The following is a 14,666-nucleotide window of genomic DNA, read 5'->3' on the forward strand; positions in this document are numbered from 1 at the left end:
TCCGCCCCTCCCGCTATAATCAAATTAAAGGGAAACTGCTCGAACATCCAGTGTAAAGTCCAAAGAAATAAATCATTGACTGCCGGTTTCCTCGGTGGCCTTGTTTGGGGAAGGTGTGGAGTCCGCCTGGGAACCTCCCTCCTGTTAAGCTTGGGACCAATGTAACCATTTCTGTGGCACTTCTGTCCCAATCCCATCAGAATCACAGTGGGATTGTGCCTGAAATGCCGTGGATATTGCTAACGGTCCTCTCTCCTCAGGTACTGTCCCCTTCTCCTTCAAACCTGCCGTCATCATCCCCCACTCGAGAAAAACAACCCTTGACCCCTCCGTCCTTGCAAACTACCGCCCCATCTCCAACCTCCCTTTCCTCTCCAAAGTCCTTGAACGTGTTGTCGCTTCCCAAATCCGTGCCCTTCTTTCCCACAATTCCATGTTTGAATGCCTCCAATCCGGTTTCCCTGCCTGCCACAGGACCGACAGAAACGGCTCTCATCAAAGTCACAAATGACATCCTTTGCGACTGTGACAAAGGCAACCCATCCTTCCTCGTCCTTCTCGTCCTGTCTGTAGCCTTTGACACGGTTGACCACTCTATCCTCCTCCAACGCCTCTCCACCACCATCCAGCTGGGTGGGACTGCACTCGCCTGGTTCCATTCTTATCCATCTAATCGTAGCCAGAGAATCTCCTGCAACGGCTTCTCTTCCCACCCCCACATCGTTACCCATGGTGTCCCCCAAGGATCTGTCCTGGGCCCCCTCCTATTTCTCATCTACACGTTGCCCCTTGGTGACATCATCCGAAAACATAGCGTCAGTTTCCACATGTCGCTAACGACACCCAGCTCTACCTCACCACCACTTCTCTCGACCACCTCACGGTCTCTCAATTGTCAGACTGCTTCTCTCCAATTGAATATCGGGAAGACCGAAGCCATTGTTTTCGGTCCCCGCCACAAACTCCGTTTCCTAGCCACCGACTCCATCCCTCTCCCCAACTTCTGTCTGAGGCTGAGCCACACTGTTCACAACCTTGATGTCAGATTTGACCCCGAGATGAGCTTCCGACCACATATCCGCAGCATAACTAACGGCGTCTATTTCCATCTCCATAACATCACCTGATTCCTTCCCTCCTCAGCTCATCCGCTGCTGAAGCCCTCATCCATGCCTTTGTTACCTCTAGACTTAAATATTCCAACGGACTCCTGGCTGGTTTCCCACATTCTACCCAATGTAACCATGGGATCATCCAAAACTTGGCTGCCCCCGTGTCCTAACTCGCACCAAATCCCGCTCACACATCACCCTCTGTGCTCGCTGCCCCCGTGTCCTAACTCACACCAATCCCGCTCACCCATCACCCCCTGTGCTCACTGACCTACACTGGCTCCCGGTCCGGCAACAAGTCGATTTCAAAATTATCATCCTTATTTTCAAATCCCTCCATGCCCTCACCCCTCCCTATCTCTGTAATCTCCTCCAGCCCCACAACCCCCCCCCCCCAAGATGTCTGCGCTCCTCTAATTCTGCCCTCCTGAGCATCACCGATTATAATCGCTCGACCATCGGTGGCTGTGCCTTCTGTTGCCGAGGCCCCAAGCTCTGGAACTCCCTCCCTCTCCGCCTCTCTTTCTTCCTTAAAATCTACGGGGTAGAAATTTAGCTACTTAGCGCCAGGCGGGGCCACTATCGGAGCGCCCAGGCAGTAGCGTCACGGTGGGGTGAATCCCGCGCCGCACGTCACATCCATCGCCCCGTAGCGCCGGCGATAACAGTTAGCGCCTCAGCACCTTACGCCGTGCAGACCGTGACGTCAGTGAGTGCGCAACGCTCGCTGGGTGCCCGATCTGCAAACCTCAGAAATGCCCCAACCCCCCCCCCTCCACCGCGTCTTACCGCCTCGCACTGATAGCCCCAACCCCCCCCCTGCGTCTTACCGCCTCGCACTGATAGCCCCGCCCCCCCCCCCGCCTCACCGCCTCGCGCCAACAGCGTCAGGGAGCGGAGGCGTGACCCAGCCGGCTGGTGGCTGGCGGGGCGATATTTAACGGGATGTGCCCCAGCTGTCACGGAACGTCCGTCCCAAAGCGTGACCGAGAGCGCAGGATGTATCTGCAGCCAATAAAGGCGGCTCAGTCCCCGGAGTGTCGCGGGCCGTCAAAGGCCTTTGCATTTCCTCCCACAGCATATCGCCGTTCTGCTCTCCCCGAATCACTGGGGGCGGGGGTGCAGGCTCCAGTCACCCTCCCCTTTAATGGCTGAAAGGCACCTTCACCAATGCTCACTCCCGATTACACAACACCCCATATTCGGTACCGCTTGGAGCCTAACGCCACTCACCTTCGCCATTAGCGCCTCATTTAGCGCTCCCTGCATCTTTCAGCACAGGGACTGAATTTAGCGGGCAGCGGGATTAGCGCCCGGCACTAAACTTCCAACTTCTCAAAAGTTAACGCCCCAGGGGTGTTCTGGATATTTAGCCCTCCCTCTTTGACCAAGCTTCCTGTCCTAATAACTCCTTCTGTGAGTCGGTGTGAAATGTTGCTTGATAACACTCCCATGAAGTGTACTGGGACGATTTACTACGTTAACGGCGCTATATAATTGCAAGTAGTTTTTGTTCTTCCAGATGAGCCTCTCATAACCATCGGCGTTGTGGTTTGAATGAATTGCGACTGGATGTCTGAGATTTGACCCAGTGCTGCTGATTCTGGATGGAACTTTCATCCGCTCCACCTCTCAGGCTGGTTTGCATTACATCCCAGCAGGATCCCAGGCACTGAATGGAGTCTGTTTCATTCACTGCTCCCTGCGACCCTCGAATTCTGGCAAGAAACCAACCCCCACACTGGAACTGTTCAAATATCAGTTCCCGGCTATTCCAGGGTAGCACTGAGTCTTGCATACACAGGCAAACAATGAGCCTTTGAGAGCGCGAGAGAGCGAGCAAGCCAGACAGAAGGCTCAGCCATTCTAACAGCTCACGTTCACCAAAGTCCCTTCCTGGAAGAAGCAGTGAAACGGCAACAGCAAACTGTATTTCAGGTGCACGTGATGGGTCACCAACTACAGGGCTGAGGCTTCTCTGTGGGTCTGGTCACTGGCTCAATGTCCCAGGACCTATCCTGCTATAGAGGGTGGGGGGAGAGAGAGAGAGAGAAAGAAAGAGAGAGAGCGATAGAGATATAGATATAGAGGGTGAGAGAGAGAGAGAGAGGGAGAGATAGAGAGAGAGAGAGAAAGAGGGAGAGAGAGAGAGAGATAGAAAGAGAGAGAGCGATATAGAGATAGAGGGTGAGAGGAAGAGATAGAGAGAGAGAGAGAGGAAGAGGGAGAGAGATAGAGAAAGAGAAAGAGGGAGAGATAGAGAGAAAGAGGGAGAGAGAGAGAGAGAGATAGAAAGAGAGAGAGCGACAGAAATATAGAGATAGAGGGTGAGAGAGAGAGAGAGAGGGAGAGATAGAGAGAGAGAGAGAGAGAGAAAGAGGGAGAGAGAGAAAGAGAGAGATAGAAAGAGAGAGAGCGATATAGAGATAGAGGGTGAGAGGAAGAGATAGAGAGAGAGAGAGGAAGAGGGAGAGAGATAGAGAGAGAGAAAGAGGGAGAGATAGAGAGAAAGAGGGAAAGAGATAGAGAGAGAGAGAGAGATAGAGAGAGAGGGAGGGGGAGAGAGAGAGAGAGGGAGAGATAGAGAGAGAGAGAGAGAAAGAGGGAGAGAGAAAGAGGGAGATAGAGAGAGATAGAGAGAGAGAAAGAGGGAGAGATAGAGAGAGAGAGAAAGAGGGAGAGAGAGAAAGAGGGAGAGCGAGAAAGAGAAAGAGAGAGAGTGAGCAAGAGGGAAAGGAAGAGTTATGATGATCGGGAACGCGCTGCCTGAAAGGACGGTGGGAGCAGATTCAATAGTAACTTTCAAATGAGAATTGGATAAATACTTGAAGGGGAAAATAATTGCCGGGCTGTGGGGAAAGAGCAGGGGATTTTGAGCCAGTACGGACATGATAGGCCGAATGGCCTCCTTCGATGGTTTTACGGTAGAGGAGAAGGGAATGAGAGAGGATGGGAATGGGTAAGCAGTGAAAGACTGGAAGAGGAAGAGAAAGGAAAGGGGAGAGAGAAGGAAGTAGAGGGAATTAGGGATCGAGAGAACAGAGGCCGGGAGAGAGGCAGGAAACAGAGGAGGACGAGGCAATGTCATACAGTGAGGGGGGAGGGGGGAAGGGTGAGACGGAGGGAAGATTGAGAAAGGGGGAATAGGGAAAAGAGATGTGGACAAGAGAGCAGGAGAAGAGAGAAAGCAGGAGAGAGGGGCTGAGGAGACAGGACAGAGTCTGGAGAGAATGAGCAAGGGACAATGGAAGGAAGAGAGAAATGGAGGACAAGTGGGAGGAAGGAGGGAGGGAGAGAGGGGAGAAAGAGAGAATGGGATGAGTGTGAGAGAGTGGGGGAGAAAAATAGATGGAGGGTGGGGCAAATTGAGAGTCAATGTCAATGTGAGGGAGAGAGGGAAAGGATGAGGTGAGAAATAAAGGAGGGAAGTGAGGGAGAAAAAAGGGATAGAGAAAGAAAGGGTAAACGAGGAGAGGGGGATGGTTGGATGCAGGGTGTGTGTGCTGTGAGCGAGAGGAGGGACAGGGAATGTGCTGGGGGAGTGGGAGAGACGCAGGCGGGAGGTAGCAGGGAAGGGAACGGGAGCGAGGGATGGGGAGAGGCTGTGGAGGAGATAGAGAGGTGAGTAAAAAGGAAGGACGGAGGAGAGACAGCAGCGGATAGAAGGAAGGGGGTATAGGGGGAAAGGAGAGAGATTGATGATGGGAGGGGAGGGGAAGCGATAGAGGGAGAGAGGGAAGGATGAGTGAGAAGGGAGGAAAGGAGAGGGACAGAGAAAAGAAAAGGAAGTATGTGAGTGGGAGAGTAGAGCAGGAATGCAAGGGAAGGAGAGAGAGAGAGAGAGGGTGGAGCAGGAGCCTCGGGCACTCCTTCATCAAACCCCCAAACATATTCCCATCGCGTTCTGACTCAGCGTCGGGACAGCAGGCAGCAGTGACCTGGTTACATTGACCATTCTCAGGTCAGCGACCTGTCACTGCGGATTCAGTGTGTGTCTGTGCAATGGTTCCAGCCTCGGGGACATCTGTTCATTAACATCAGTCAACTGTGGCTCACTGAGCAGCACTCGCGCCTCAGACAGAAGGTCGTGGGCTCAAGTCCCACTCCAGGAGATTGAGCACAAAAATATCGGCTGACACTCCCAGTGCAGTACTGAGGGAGCGCCGCACTGTCGGAGGGGCAGTACTGAGGGAGTGCTGCACTGTCGGAGGGGCAGTACTGAGGGAGTGCTGCACTGTCGGAGGGGCAGTACTGAGGGAGTGCTGCACTGTCGGAGGGGCAGTACTGAGGGAGTGCTGCACTGTCGGAGGGGCAGTACTGAGGGAGCGCCGCACTGTCAGAGGGGCAGTACTGAGGGAGTGCTGCACTGTCAGAGGGGCAGTACTGAGAGAGTGCTGCACTGTCGGAGGGGCAGTACTGAAGGAGTGCTGCACTGTCGGAGGGGCAGTACTGAGGGAGTGCTGCACTGTCGGAGGGGCAGTACTGAGGGAGTGCTGCACTGTCGGAGGGGCAGTACTGAGGGAGTGCTGCACTGTCAGAGGGGCAGTACTGAGGGAGTGCCGCACTGTCGGAGGGGCAGTACTGAGGGAGAGCTGCACTGTCGGAGGGGCAGTACTGAGGGAGCGCCGCACTGTCAGAGGGGCAGTACTGAGGGAGTGCTGCACTGTCAGAGGGGCAGTACTGAGGGAGTGCTGCACTGTCGGAGGGGCAGTACTGAAGGAGCGCCGCACTGTCGGAGGGGCAGTACTGAGGGAGTGCTGCACTGTCGGAGGGGCAGTACTGAGGGAGTGCTGCACTGTTGAAGGGGCAGTACTGAGGGAGCGCCGCACTGTCAGAGGGGCAGTACTGAGGGAGTGCTGCACTGTCGGAGGGGCAGTACTGAGGGAGTGCTGCACTGTCGGAGGGGCAGTACTGAGGGAGCGCCGCACTGTCAGAGGGATAGTACTGAGGGAGCGCCGCACTGTCGGAGGTGCCGTCTTTTGGATGAGACGTTAAACCGAGGCCCTGTCTGCCATCTCCCAGGTAGACGTAAAAGATCCCATGGCATTATTTCAAAGAAGAGCAGGGGAGTTCTCCCCGGCGTCCTGGCCACTATTTATCCCTCAATTAACATCACTAAAACATTACCTGGTCATTATCACATTGGTCTGTATGGGAGCTTGCTGTGCGCATATTGGCTGCCGCATTTCCCACGTTACAACAGTGACTACATTTCAGAAGTACTTCATTGGCTGTAAGCACTTTGTGATGTCCTGAGGTCGTGAAAGGCGCTATACAAATGCAAGTCTTTCTTTGTTAAACCCTTTCTGATAGCAAGAAGGATCAAATCGTCATTTATGTACTAATGAAATCAAAGCATGTAAACTGAGTGTGGCATTACACGCACACACCGACACACACACGCACTGATACACGTGCACTGACAGACACGCACTGATACACACGCACTGACAGACACGCACCGATACACACGCACTGATACATGTGCACTGAAAGACACGCACCGATACACACACGCACCGATACACACACGCACTGATACACACACGTACCGATACACACGCACTGAAAGACACGCACCGATACACACGCACCGATACACACGCACTGATACATGTGCACTGAAAGACACGCACCGATACACACACGCACCGATACACACACGCACTGATACACACACGTACCGATACACACGCACTGAAAGACACGCACCGATACACACGCACCGATACACACGCACTGATACACACGCACTGATACACACGCACTGAAAGACACGCACCGATACACACGCACCGATACACACGCACTGATACACACGCACTGAAAGACACGCACCGATACACACGCACCGATACACACGCACCGATACACACGCACTGATACACACGCACTGATACACACACGCACTGATACACGTGCACTGAAAGACACGCACCGATACACACGCACCGATACACACGCACTGATACACACGCACTGAAAGACACGCACCGATACACACGCACCGATACACACGCACTGATACACACACGCACTGATACACGTGCACTGACAGACATGCACTGATACACACATGCACTGATACACACACACGAAGTGACACATCATCATCAGCAGCAGCAGCAGCATCATCATAGGCAGTCCCTCGGAATCGAGGAAGACTTGCTTTCGCTCGAAAAGTGAGTTCTCAGGTGACTGAACAGTCCAATATGGGAATTACAGTCTATGTCACAGCTGGGACAGACAGTGGTTGAGGGAAAGGGTGGGTGGGACTGGTTTGCCGCACGCTCCTTCCGCTGCCTGCGCTTGGTTTCTGCATGCTCTCGGCGATGAGACTCGAGGTGCTCAGTGCCCTCCCGGATGCTCTTCCTCCACTTGGGGTGGTCTTTGGCCAGGGACTCCCAGGTGTCGGTGGGGATGTTGCATTTTATCAGGGAGGCTCTGAGGGTGTTCTTGTAACGTTTCCTCTGCCCACCTGGGGCTCGCTTGCCGTGTAGGAGTTCCGAGTAGAGCGCTTGCTTTGGGAATCTCGTGTCTGACATGCGTACAATGTGGCCTGGCCAGCGAAGCTGATCGAGTGTGGTCAGTGTTTCAATGCTGGGGATGTTGGCCTGATCGAGGACACGAACGTTGGTGTGTCTGTCCTCCCAGGGGATTTGCAGGATCTTGCGGAGACACCGTTGGTGGTATGTCTCCAGCGATTTGAGGTGTCTTCTGTACATCGCCCATGCCTCTGAGCCATACTGGAGAGTGGGTATCACTACGGCCCTGTAGACCATGAGCTTGGTGATAGATTTGAGGGCATGATTTTCAAACACTCTTTTCCTCAGACGGCCGAAGGCTGCGCTGGCGCACTGGAGGCGGTGTTGAATCTCGTTGTCGATGTCTGCCCTTGCTGATTATAGGCTCTCGAGATATGGAACATGGTCCACGTTGTCCAGGGCCGCGCCATGGATTTTGATGACCAGGGGGCTGTGCTGTGTGGACGGATCAGGTCGGTGGAGGACCTTCGTCTTACGGATGTTTAGTGTAAGGCCCATGCTTTCGTACGCCTTGGTGAAGGTATTGACTTTGACTTGGAGTTTGGCTTCTGAATGTGCGCAGACGTACTGTAGTTCGACGACAGAGGCTGGGACGGTCTTGGATCTGGCCTGGAGGCGACGAAGGGTGAACAGGTTCCCATTGGTTCTATAGTTTAGTTCCACTCCAGCGAGAAGCTTGTTGATAGTGAGATGGAGCACTGCAGCGAGGAACATTGAGAACGTTGGCGCGATGACGCAGCCCTGCTTGACCCCGGTCCGGATGTGGATTGGGTCTGTAATGGATTCATTGGTCAGGATCACGGCCTGCATGTCGTCGCACTGACACATACACACGGACACACGCACTGGTGTACATGCACACGCACACGTATGTGCACACACACGCACAGTAACACCGTCTGATAGCAATAGCTCCGAGGCGAGATCACCATCCCTAACCAAAAGTGTCTGCAATCCCTGTATGTGCATGTCGCAGTTCGACAGATTTTCTCCGACGGGATTTTAGTTTCACCGACTCCAAGTGGACACCAACTTTCTGCAGTTAGGAGTTTCCCCAACGGAACGTAAAAGGGTGCGGAGTGTAAAACGGTCCCCCGATCGATCCGCTGAGAGCCCCTCTGGGCACGCTGGGTTAGAATTATCCCTCAAACTCCGGCAAGGCATCCCTCTGAGTATGTGTGGTATCCAGACTGTGTTATAGCTCGTTGCACATACATCAACATGCAACCTGAGGGTACCACTCGATTCAAGCCACGCTTGGGGAGGGGTTCATGCCAACAAGACAATGTGAGTCTCGTCTGGGAGGGATAAACAGGTAGCGAATGGGAGGGGCTCCAAAACAGGCCTGCAGACTATTTTTGTGGTCACAATCATGAAGGGATTTATTGAGTAAACGGAGAAACAGTTTCCAGTGGTGGGAGAGTCAGTGACCAGCGGGCACAGATTGAAGATAATTGGCAAAGGAACCACAGGCGAGATGACTTGTTGTGGTCGGGAACGCGCTGCCTGAAAGGGCGGTGGGAACAGATTCAATAGTAACTTTCAAATGAGAATTGGATAAATACTTGAAAAGAAAAAAAATTGCAGGGCTGTGGGGAAAGAGCGGGGGCAGTGGGACTAATTGGATCGCTCTTTCAATGAAGCGGCACAGGTACGATGGGCCGAATGGCCTCCTCCTGTGCTGTGCGATCCTCTGTGATTCTAGAGGCAGGGGAAGCAATCATTACAGTGTGGTCAGAGGCAGAGTGAAGATCTGCTGCAGCATCCTCATTAGAACAGGCCCCAAACCTCGGTCAGTGTCAGAGCAACATAGGAGCAGGAGGAGGCCACTCAGCCCCTCGAGCCTGTTCCGCCATTCAATGAGATCGTGGCTGATCTGCGACCTAACTCCACATACCCGCCTTTGCCCCATTTCCCTTAATACCATTGCTTAACAGAAATCTATCAATCACAGATTCAAAATTAACAATTGACCTCGCATCAATTGCCGTTTGAGGAACGTCTACCATTGAGGACTGAGATGAGGAGACAATTTCTTCACTCAGAGGGTGGTGAATCTTTGGAATTCTCTGCCCCAGAGGGCTGTGGAGGCTCAGTCGCTGAGTATATTCAAGACAGAGATCGATAGATTTTTGGAGTCTAGGGGAAACAAGCAATATGGTGATCAGGCGGGAAAGTGGAGTTGAAGTCAATGATCAGCCCCGATCTTATTGAATGGCGGAGCAGACTCGAGGGGTCGAATGGCCGACTCCTGCTCCTATTTCTTATGTTCCTATGCTGCCAGGCTCCATCTCTAATCCTACAGTCGGAGGGAAAGCCCAGAAACATGTCTATCTCCAGCTGCATGGGGGCACCTCAGCATCTCAATACTATGACAGGACCTTAAGGTGAGCCCTTATCACCCCATACCCACGGTACTCTGGGCTTATGTCTGCTGTAGGCACAGGCTCAGCTCTATCCCTGGGGGAACTCGCAGAAATTCTGGGATGTAAGTGTACTGGTGCTCCACCATATTTATCATACAAACATAGAAACATAGAAAATAGGTGCAGGAGTAGGCCATTCAGCCCTTCGAGCCTGCACCACCATTCAATATGATCATGGCTGATCATTCACCTCAGTACCCCTTTCCTGCTTTCTTTCCATACCCCTTGATCTCTTTAGCAGTAAGGGCCACATCTAACTCCCTTTTGAATATATCTAACGAACTGGCCTCAACAACTTTCTGTGGTAGAGAATTCCACAGGTTCACAATTCTCTGAGTGAAGAAGTTTCTCCTCATCTCGGTCCTGGATGGCTTACCCCTTATCCTTAGACTGTGACCCCTGGTTCTGGACTTCCCCAACATCGGGAACATTCTTCCTGCATCTAACCTGTCCAATCCCGTCAGAATTTTATATGTTTCTGTGAGATCCCCTCTCATTCTTCTAAATTCCAGTGAATATAAGCCTAGTCAATCCAGTCTTTCTTCATATGTCAGTCCTGCCATCCCGGGAATCAGTCTGGTGAACCTTCGCTGCACTCCCTCAATAGCAAAAATGTCCTTCCTCAGATTAGGAGACCAAAACTGTACACAATATTCAAGATGTGACCTCACCAAGGCACTGTACAACTGCAGCAAGACCTCCCTGGTCCTATACGCAAATCCTCTCACTATGAAGGCCAACATGCCATTTGCCTTCTTCACCGCCTGCTGTACCTGCATGCCAACTTTCAATGACTGATGTACATTGACACCCAGGTCTCGTTGCACCTCCCCTTTTCCTAATCTGTCACCATTCAGATAATATTCTGCCTTCCTGTTTTGGCCACCAAAGTAGATAACCTCACATTTATTTACATTGAACTGCATCTGCCATGCATTTGCCCACTTACCTAACCTGTCCAAGTCACCCTGCAGCCTCTTAGCATCCTCCTCACAGCCACCCAGCTTAGTGTCATCTGCAAACTTAGAGATATTACATTCAATTCCTTCATCTAAATCATTAATGTATTTTGTAAATAGCTGGGGTCCCAGCACTGAACCTTGCAGTACCCCACTAGTCACTGCCTGCCATTCTGAAAAGGACCCGTTTATTCCTACTCTTTGCTTCCTGTCTGCCAATCAGTTCTCTATCCATGTCAATACATTACCCCCAATACTATGTGCTTTAATTTTGCACACTAATCTCTTGTGTGGGACCTTGTCAAAAGCCTTTTGAAAGTCCAAATACACCATATCCACTGGTTCTCCCTTGTCCACTCTACTAGTTACATCCTCAAAAAATTCTAGAAGATTTGTCAAGCATGATTTCCCTTTCATAAATCCATGCTGACTTGGACCGATCCTGTCACTGCTTTCCAAATGCACTGCTATTACATCTTTAATAATTGATTCCAACATTTTCCCCACTACCGATGTCAGGCTAACCGGTCTATAATTCCGTTTTCTCTCTCCCTCCTTTTTTAAAAAGTGGTGTTACATTAGCTACCCCCCAGTCCATAGGAACTGATCCAGAGTCTATAGAATGTTGGAAATTGACCACCAATGTGTCCACTATTTCCAGGGCCAGTTTCTTAAGTACTCTGGGATGCAGACTATCAGGCCCTGGGGATTTATCGGCCTTCAATCCTAGCAATTTCCCTAACACAATTTCATGACTAATAAGGATTTCCTTCAGTTCCTCCTTCTCGCTAGACCCTCGGTCCCCTAGTATTTCTGGAAGGTTATTTGTGTCTTCCTTCGTGAAGACAGAACCAAAGTACTTGTTCAATTGGTCTGCCATTTCTTTGTTCCCCATTATAAATTCACCTGATTCCGACTGCAATGTACCTACATTTGTCTTCACTAATCTTTTTCTCTTCACATATCTATAGAAGCTTTTGCAGTCAGTTTTTATGTTGCCTGCAAGCTTCCTCTCATACTCTATTTTCCCCCTCCGAATTAAACCCTTTGTCCTCCTCTGCTGAATTCTAAATTTCTCCCAATCCTCAGGTTTGCTGCGTTTTCTGGCCAATTTTTATGCCTCTTCTTTGGATTTAACACTATCCCTAATTCCCCTTGTTAGCCACGGTTGAGCTATCTTCCCCGTTTTATTTTTATGCCTGACAGGGATGTACAATTATTGAAGTTCATCCATGTGGTCTTTAAATCTTTTGGGCCAACTCTGAGGGAAAAAGCCAGGGAAAGAAGCTTCTTGATATCTTCAAGGTGTTTTGGACAGGTATCCTGCAAGAAACACATCACAACTACAGGGTCAGAGGGTGAGGTGGTCACATGGTCTCTTTTAGCCTTGACATTTTCTATTTTAGTGTCACTTACATCAACTCCTCTTGGTCCACGCTCTCCCATAATTCCAGAGTCTCCCAAATCTCCCTGTGAAGTGAACATCAAACAATTAGAATACTTAACACAGTGACAAAGATTACAGGCATATCCAGCAGTGACACAGTAGAGGTGTACTCAGGTGTGACACAGTACAGGTGTACCCAGTGACAAAGTACAGGTGTACCCATGACACATTATAGGTGTACCCAGGTATGACCCAGTACAGGTGTACCCGGATGTGACCCAGTACAGGTGTACCCAGTCTCACAGTACAGGTATACCCAGATATGACCCAGTACAGGTGTACCCAGTGACACAGTATAGGTTTACCTAGGTGTGACCCAATACAGGTGTACCCGGGTGTGACCCAGTACAGGTGTACCCAGGTATGATCCAGTACAGGTGTACCCAGTGACACGGTATCGGTGTACCTAGGTGTGACACAGTACAGGTGTACCCAGGTGTGACCCAGTACAGAGGTACCTGGGTGTGACACAGTACAGATGTACCCAGTGACACAGTACAGGTGTACCCGGGTGTGACCCAGTACAGGTCTACCCGGGTGTGACACAGTACAGGTGTACCTGGGTGTGACACAGTACAGGTGTACCCGGGTGTGACACAGTACAGGTGTAGCCAGTGACACAGTACAGGTGTACCCGGGTGTGACCCAGTACAGGTCTACCCGGGTGTGACACAGTACAGGTGTACCTGGGTGTGACACAGTACAGGTGTACCCGGGTGTGACACAGTACAGATGTACCCAGTGACACAGTACAGGTGTACCCGGGTGTGACCCAGTACAGGTCTACCCGGGTGTGACACAGTACAGGTGTACCTGGGTGTGACACAGTATAGGTGTAGCCAGTGACACAGTACAGGTGTACCCGGGTGTGACCCAGTACAGGTGTACCTGGGTGTGACACAGTACAGGTGTACCCGGGTGTGACACAGTACAGGTGTAGCCAGTGACACAGTACAGGTGTACCCAGTGACACAGTACAGGTGTACCCGGGTGTGACCCAGTACAGGTCTACCCGGGTGTGACACAGTGCAGGTGTACCTGGGTGTGACACAGTACAGGTGTACCCGGGTGTGACACAGTACAGGTGTAGCCAGTGACACAGTACAGGTAAACCTGGACAGTTTATGTCAGTCGTGCAATATTGGGATGTTGTCCGCCACTCTTATGGGAGGGATCATTAGCAAAACCGTCTGCCGCTGGGGTCTGACTGCTAAAGACTGGCAGAGACCAAACTTTCACCAGGTGAACCAGAGAATGGAGGGACTTACCACTGCCCCTGGGGGTCCCCGGGGTCCCGGACCCCCCATTGGTCCTCTACTTCCCTGCGAGGAGAGAAAAATAACAAAACACCATTAGTGCACAGCACAACCTTGGATAAAACATAGGATTCCACCCAAAATATTCAGCCCACTTCCTCTGTCAGGCACCAGCTGATGTACTGCTTACCCACCACTTCCTGCTTCTGTCACAGGATCGAACTATCAGTAAAGCTTGAACAGGCCGGGGCTCTTCTCTAAAACAAGAGAAGGCTGAGGGGTAAGCTGATAGAGGTCTTTCAAATTATGAAGGGGTTTGATAGGGTCGATGTAGAGACGATGTTTCCACTTGTGGGGGAGACCAGAACTGGGGGCCATCGATATCAGACAGTCACTAATAAATCCAATGGGGAATTCAGGAGAAACTTCTTTACCCAGAGAGGGGTGAGAATGTGGAACTCGCTCCCACAGGGAGGGGTTGAGGCGAATAGTATCGATGCATTTAAGGGGAGGCTGGATAAACACATGGGGGAGAAAGGAGTAGAAGGATATGGTGATGGGGTGAGATGAAGAGGGGTGGGAGGGGGCTGGTGTGGAGCATAAACCCCGGCACGGACCCGTGGGGCCGAGTGGCCTGTTTCTGTGTGTACATTCTCTGTAAAGCGATGCCACTAATATGATGATGAGAGTAATATACAGTGCAGTGTGTAATAGAGTGAGTGACATTCCACTATGTACAATACATTAGCGAAAATGCTATAGTACGTCATCCAGTGTGTAACATATCGTATATCATGTGGTGCCACCCGTGTGTAAAGCTGCCATTGTAGATCGGTCGATCGTTATTGGAACCACACCAGGTTTTATTTCTATTTGGAAATGAAAATCTGCGACTTTTATACAACAACAACAACAACTTGT

The 14,666-nt window shown here is 51.3% G+C and overlaps 1 protein-coding gene across 1 annotated transcript in view; it reads right to left on the reverse strand.

The window, feature by feature from the left end:
* The window catches only part of col9a3 (collagen, type IX, alpha 3), a 160,472-nt gene that overhangs the window by 43,291 nt on the left and 102,515 nt on the right, over positions 1-14,666 (reverse strand). The window contains exons 21-22 of the mRNA XM_070894907.1: positions 13,758-13,811; positions 12,459-12,512 (exon numbers count right to left, since the gene is read on the reverse strand). Of these exons, the coding sequence (XP_070751008.1) occupies positions 12,459-12,512; positions 13,758-13,811 (108 nt within the window). The remainder of the gene's footprint in view (positions 1-12,458; positions 12,513-13,757; positions 13,812-14,666) is intronic.

This window comes from Pristiophorus japonicus, chromosome 12, assembly GCF_044704955.1.
Source record: "Pristiophorus japonicus isolate sPriJap1 chromosome 12, sPriJap1.hap1, whole genome shotgun sequence".
NCBI classification, from domain to species: Eukaryota; Metazoa; Chordata; class Chondrichthyes; family Pristiophoridae; genus Pristiophorus; species Pristiophorus japonicus.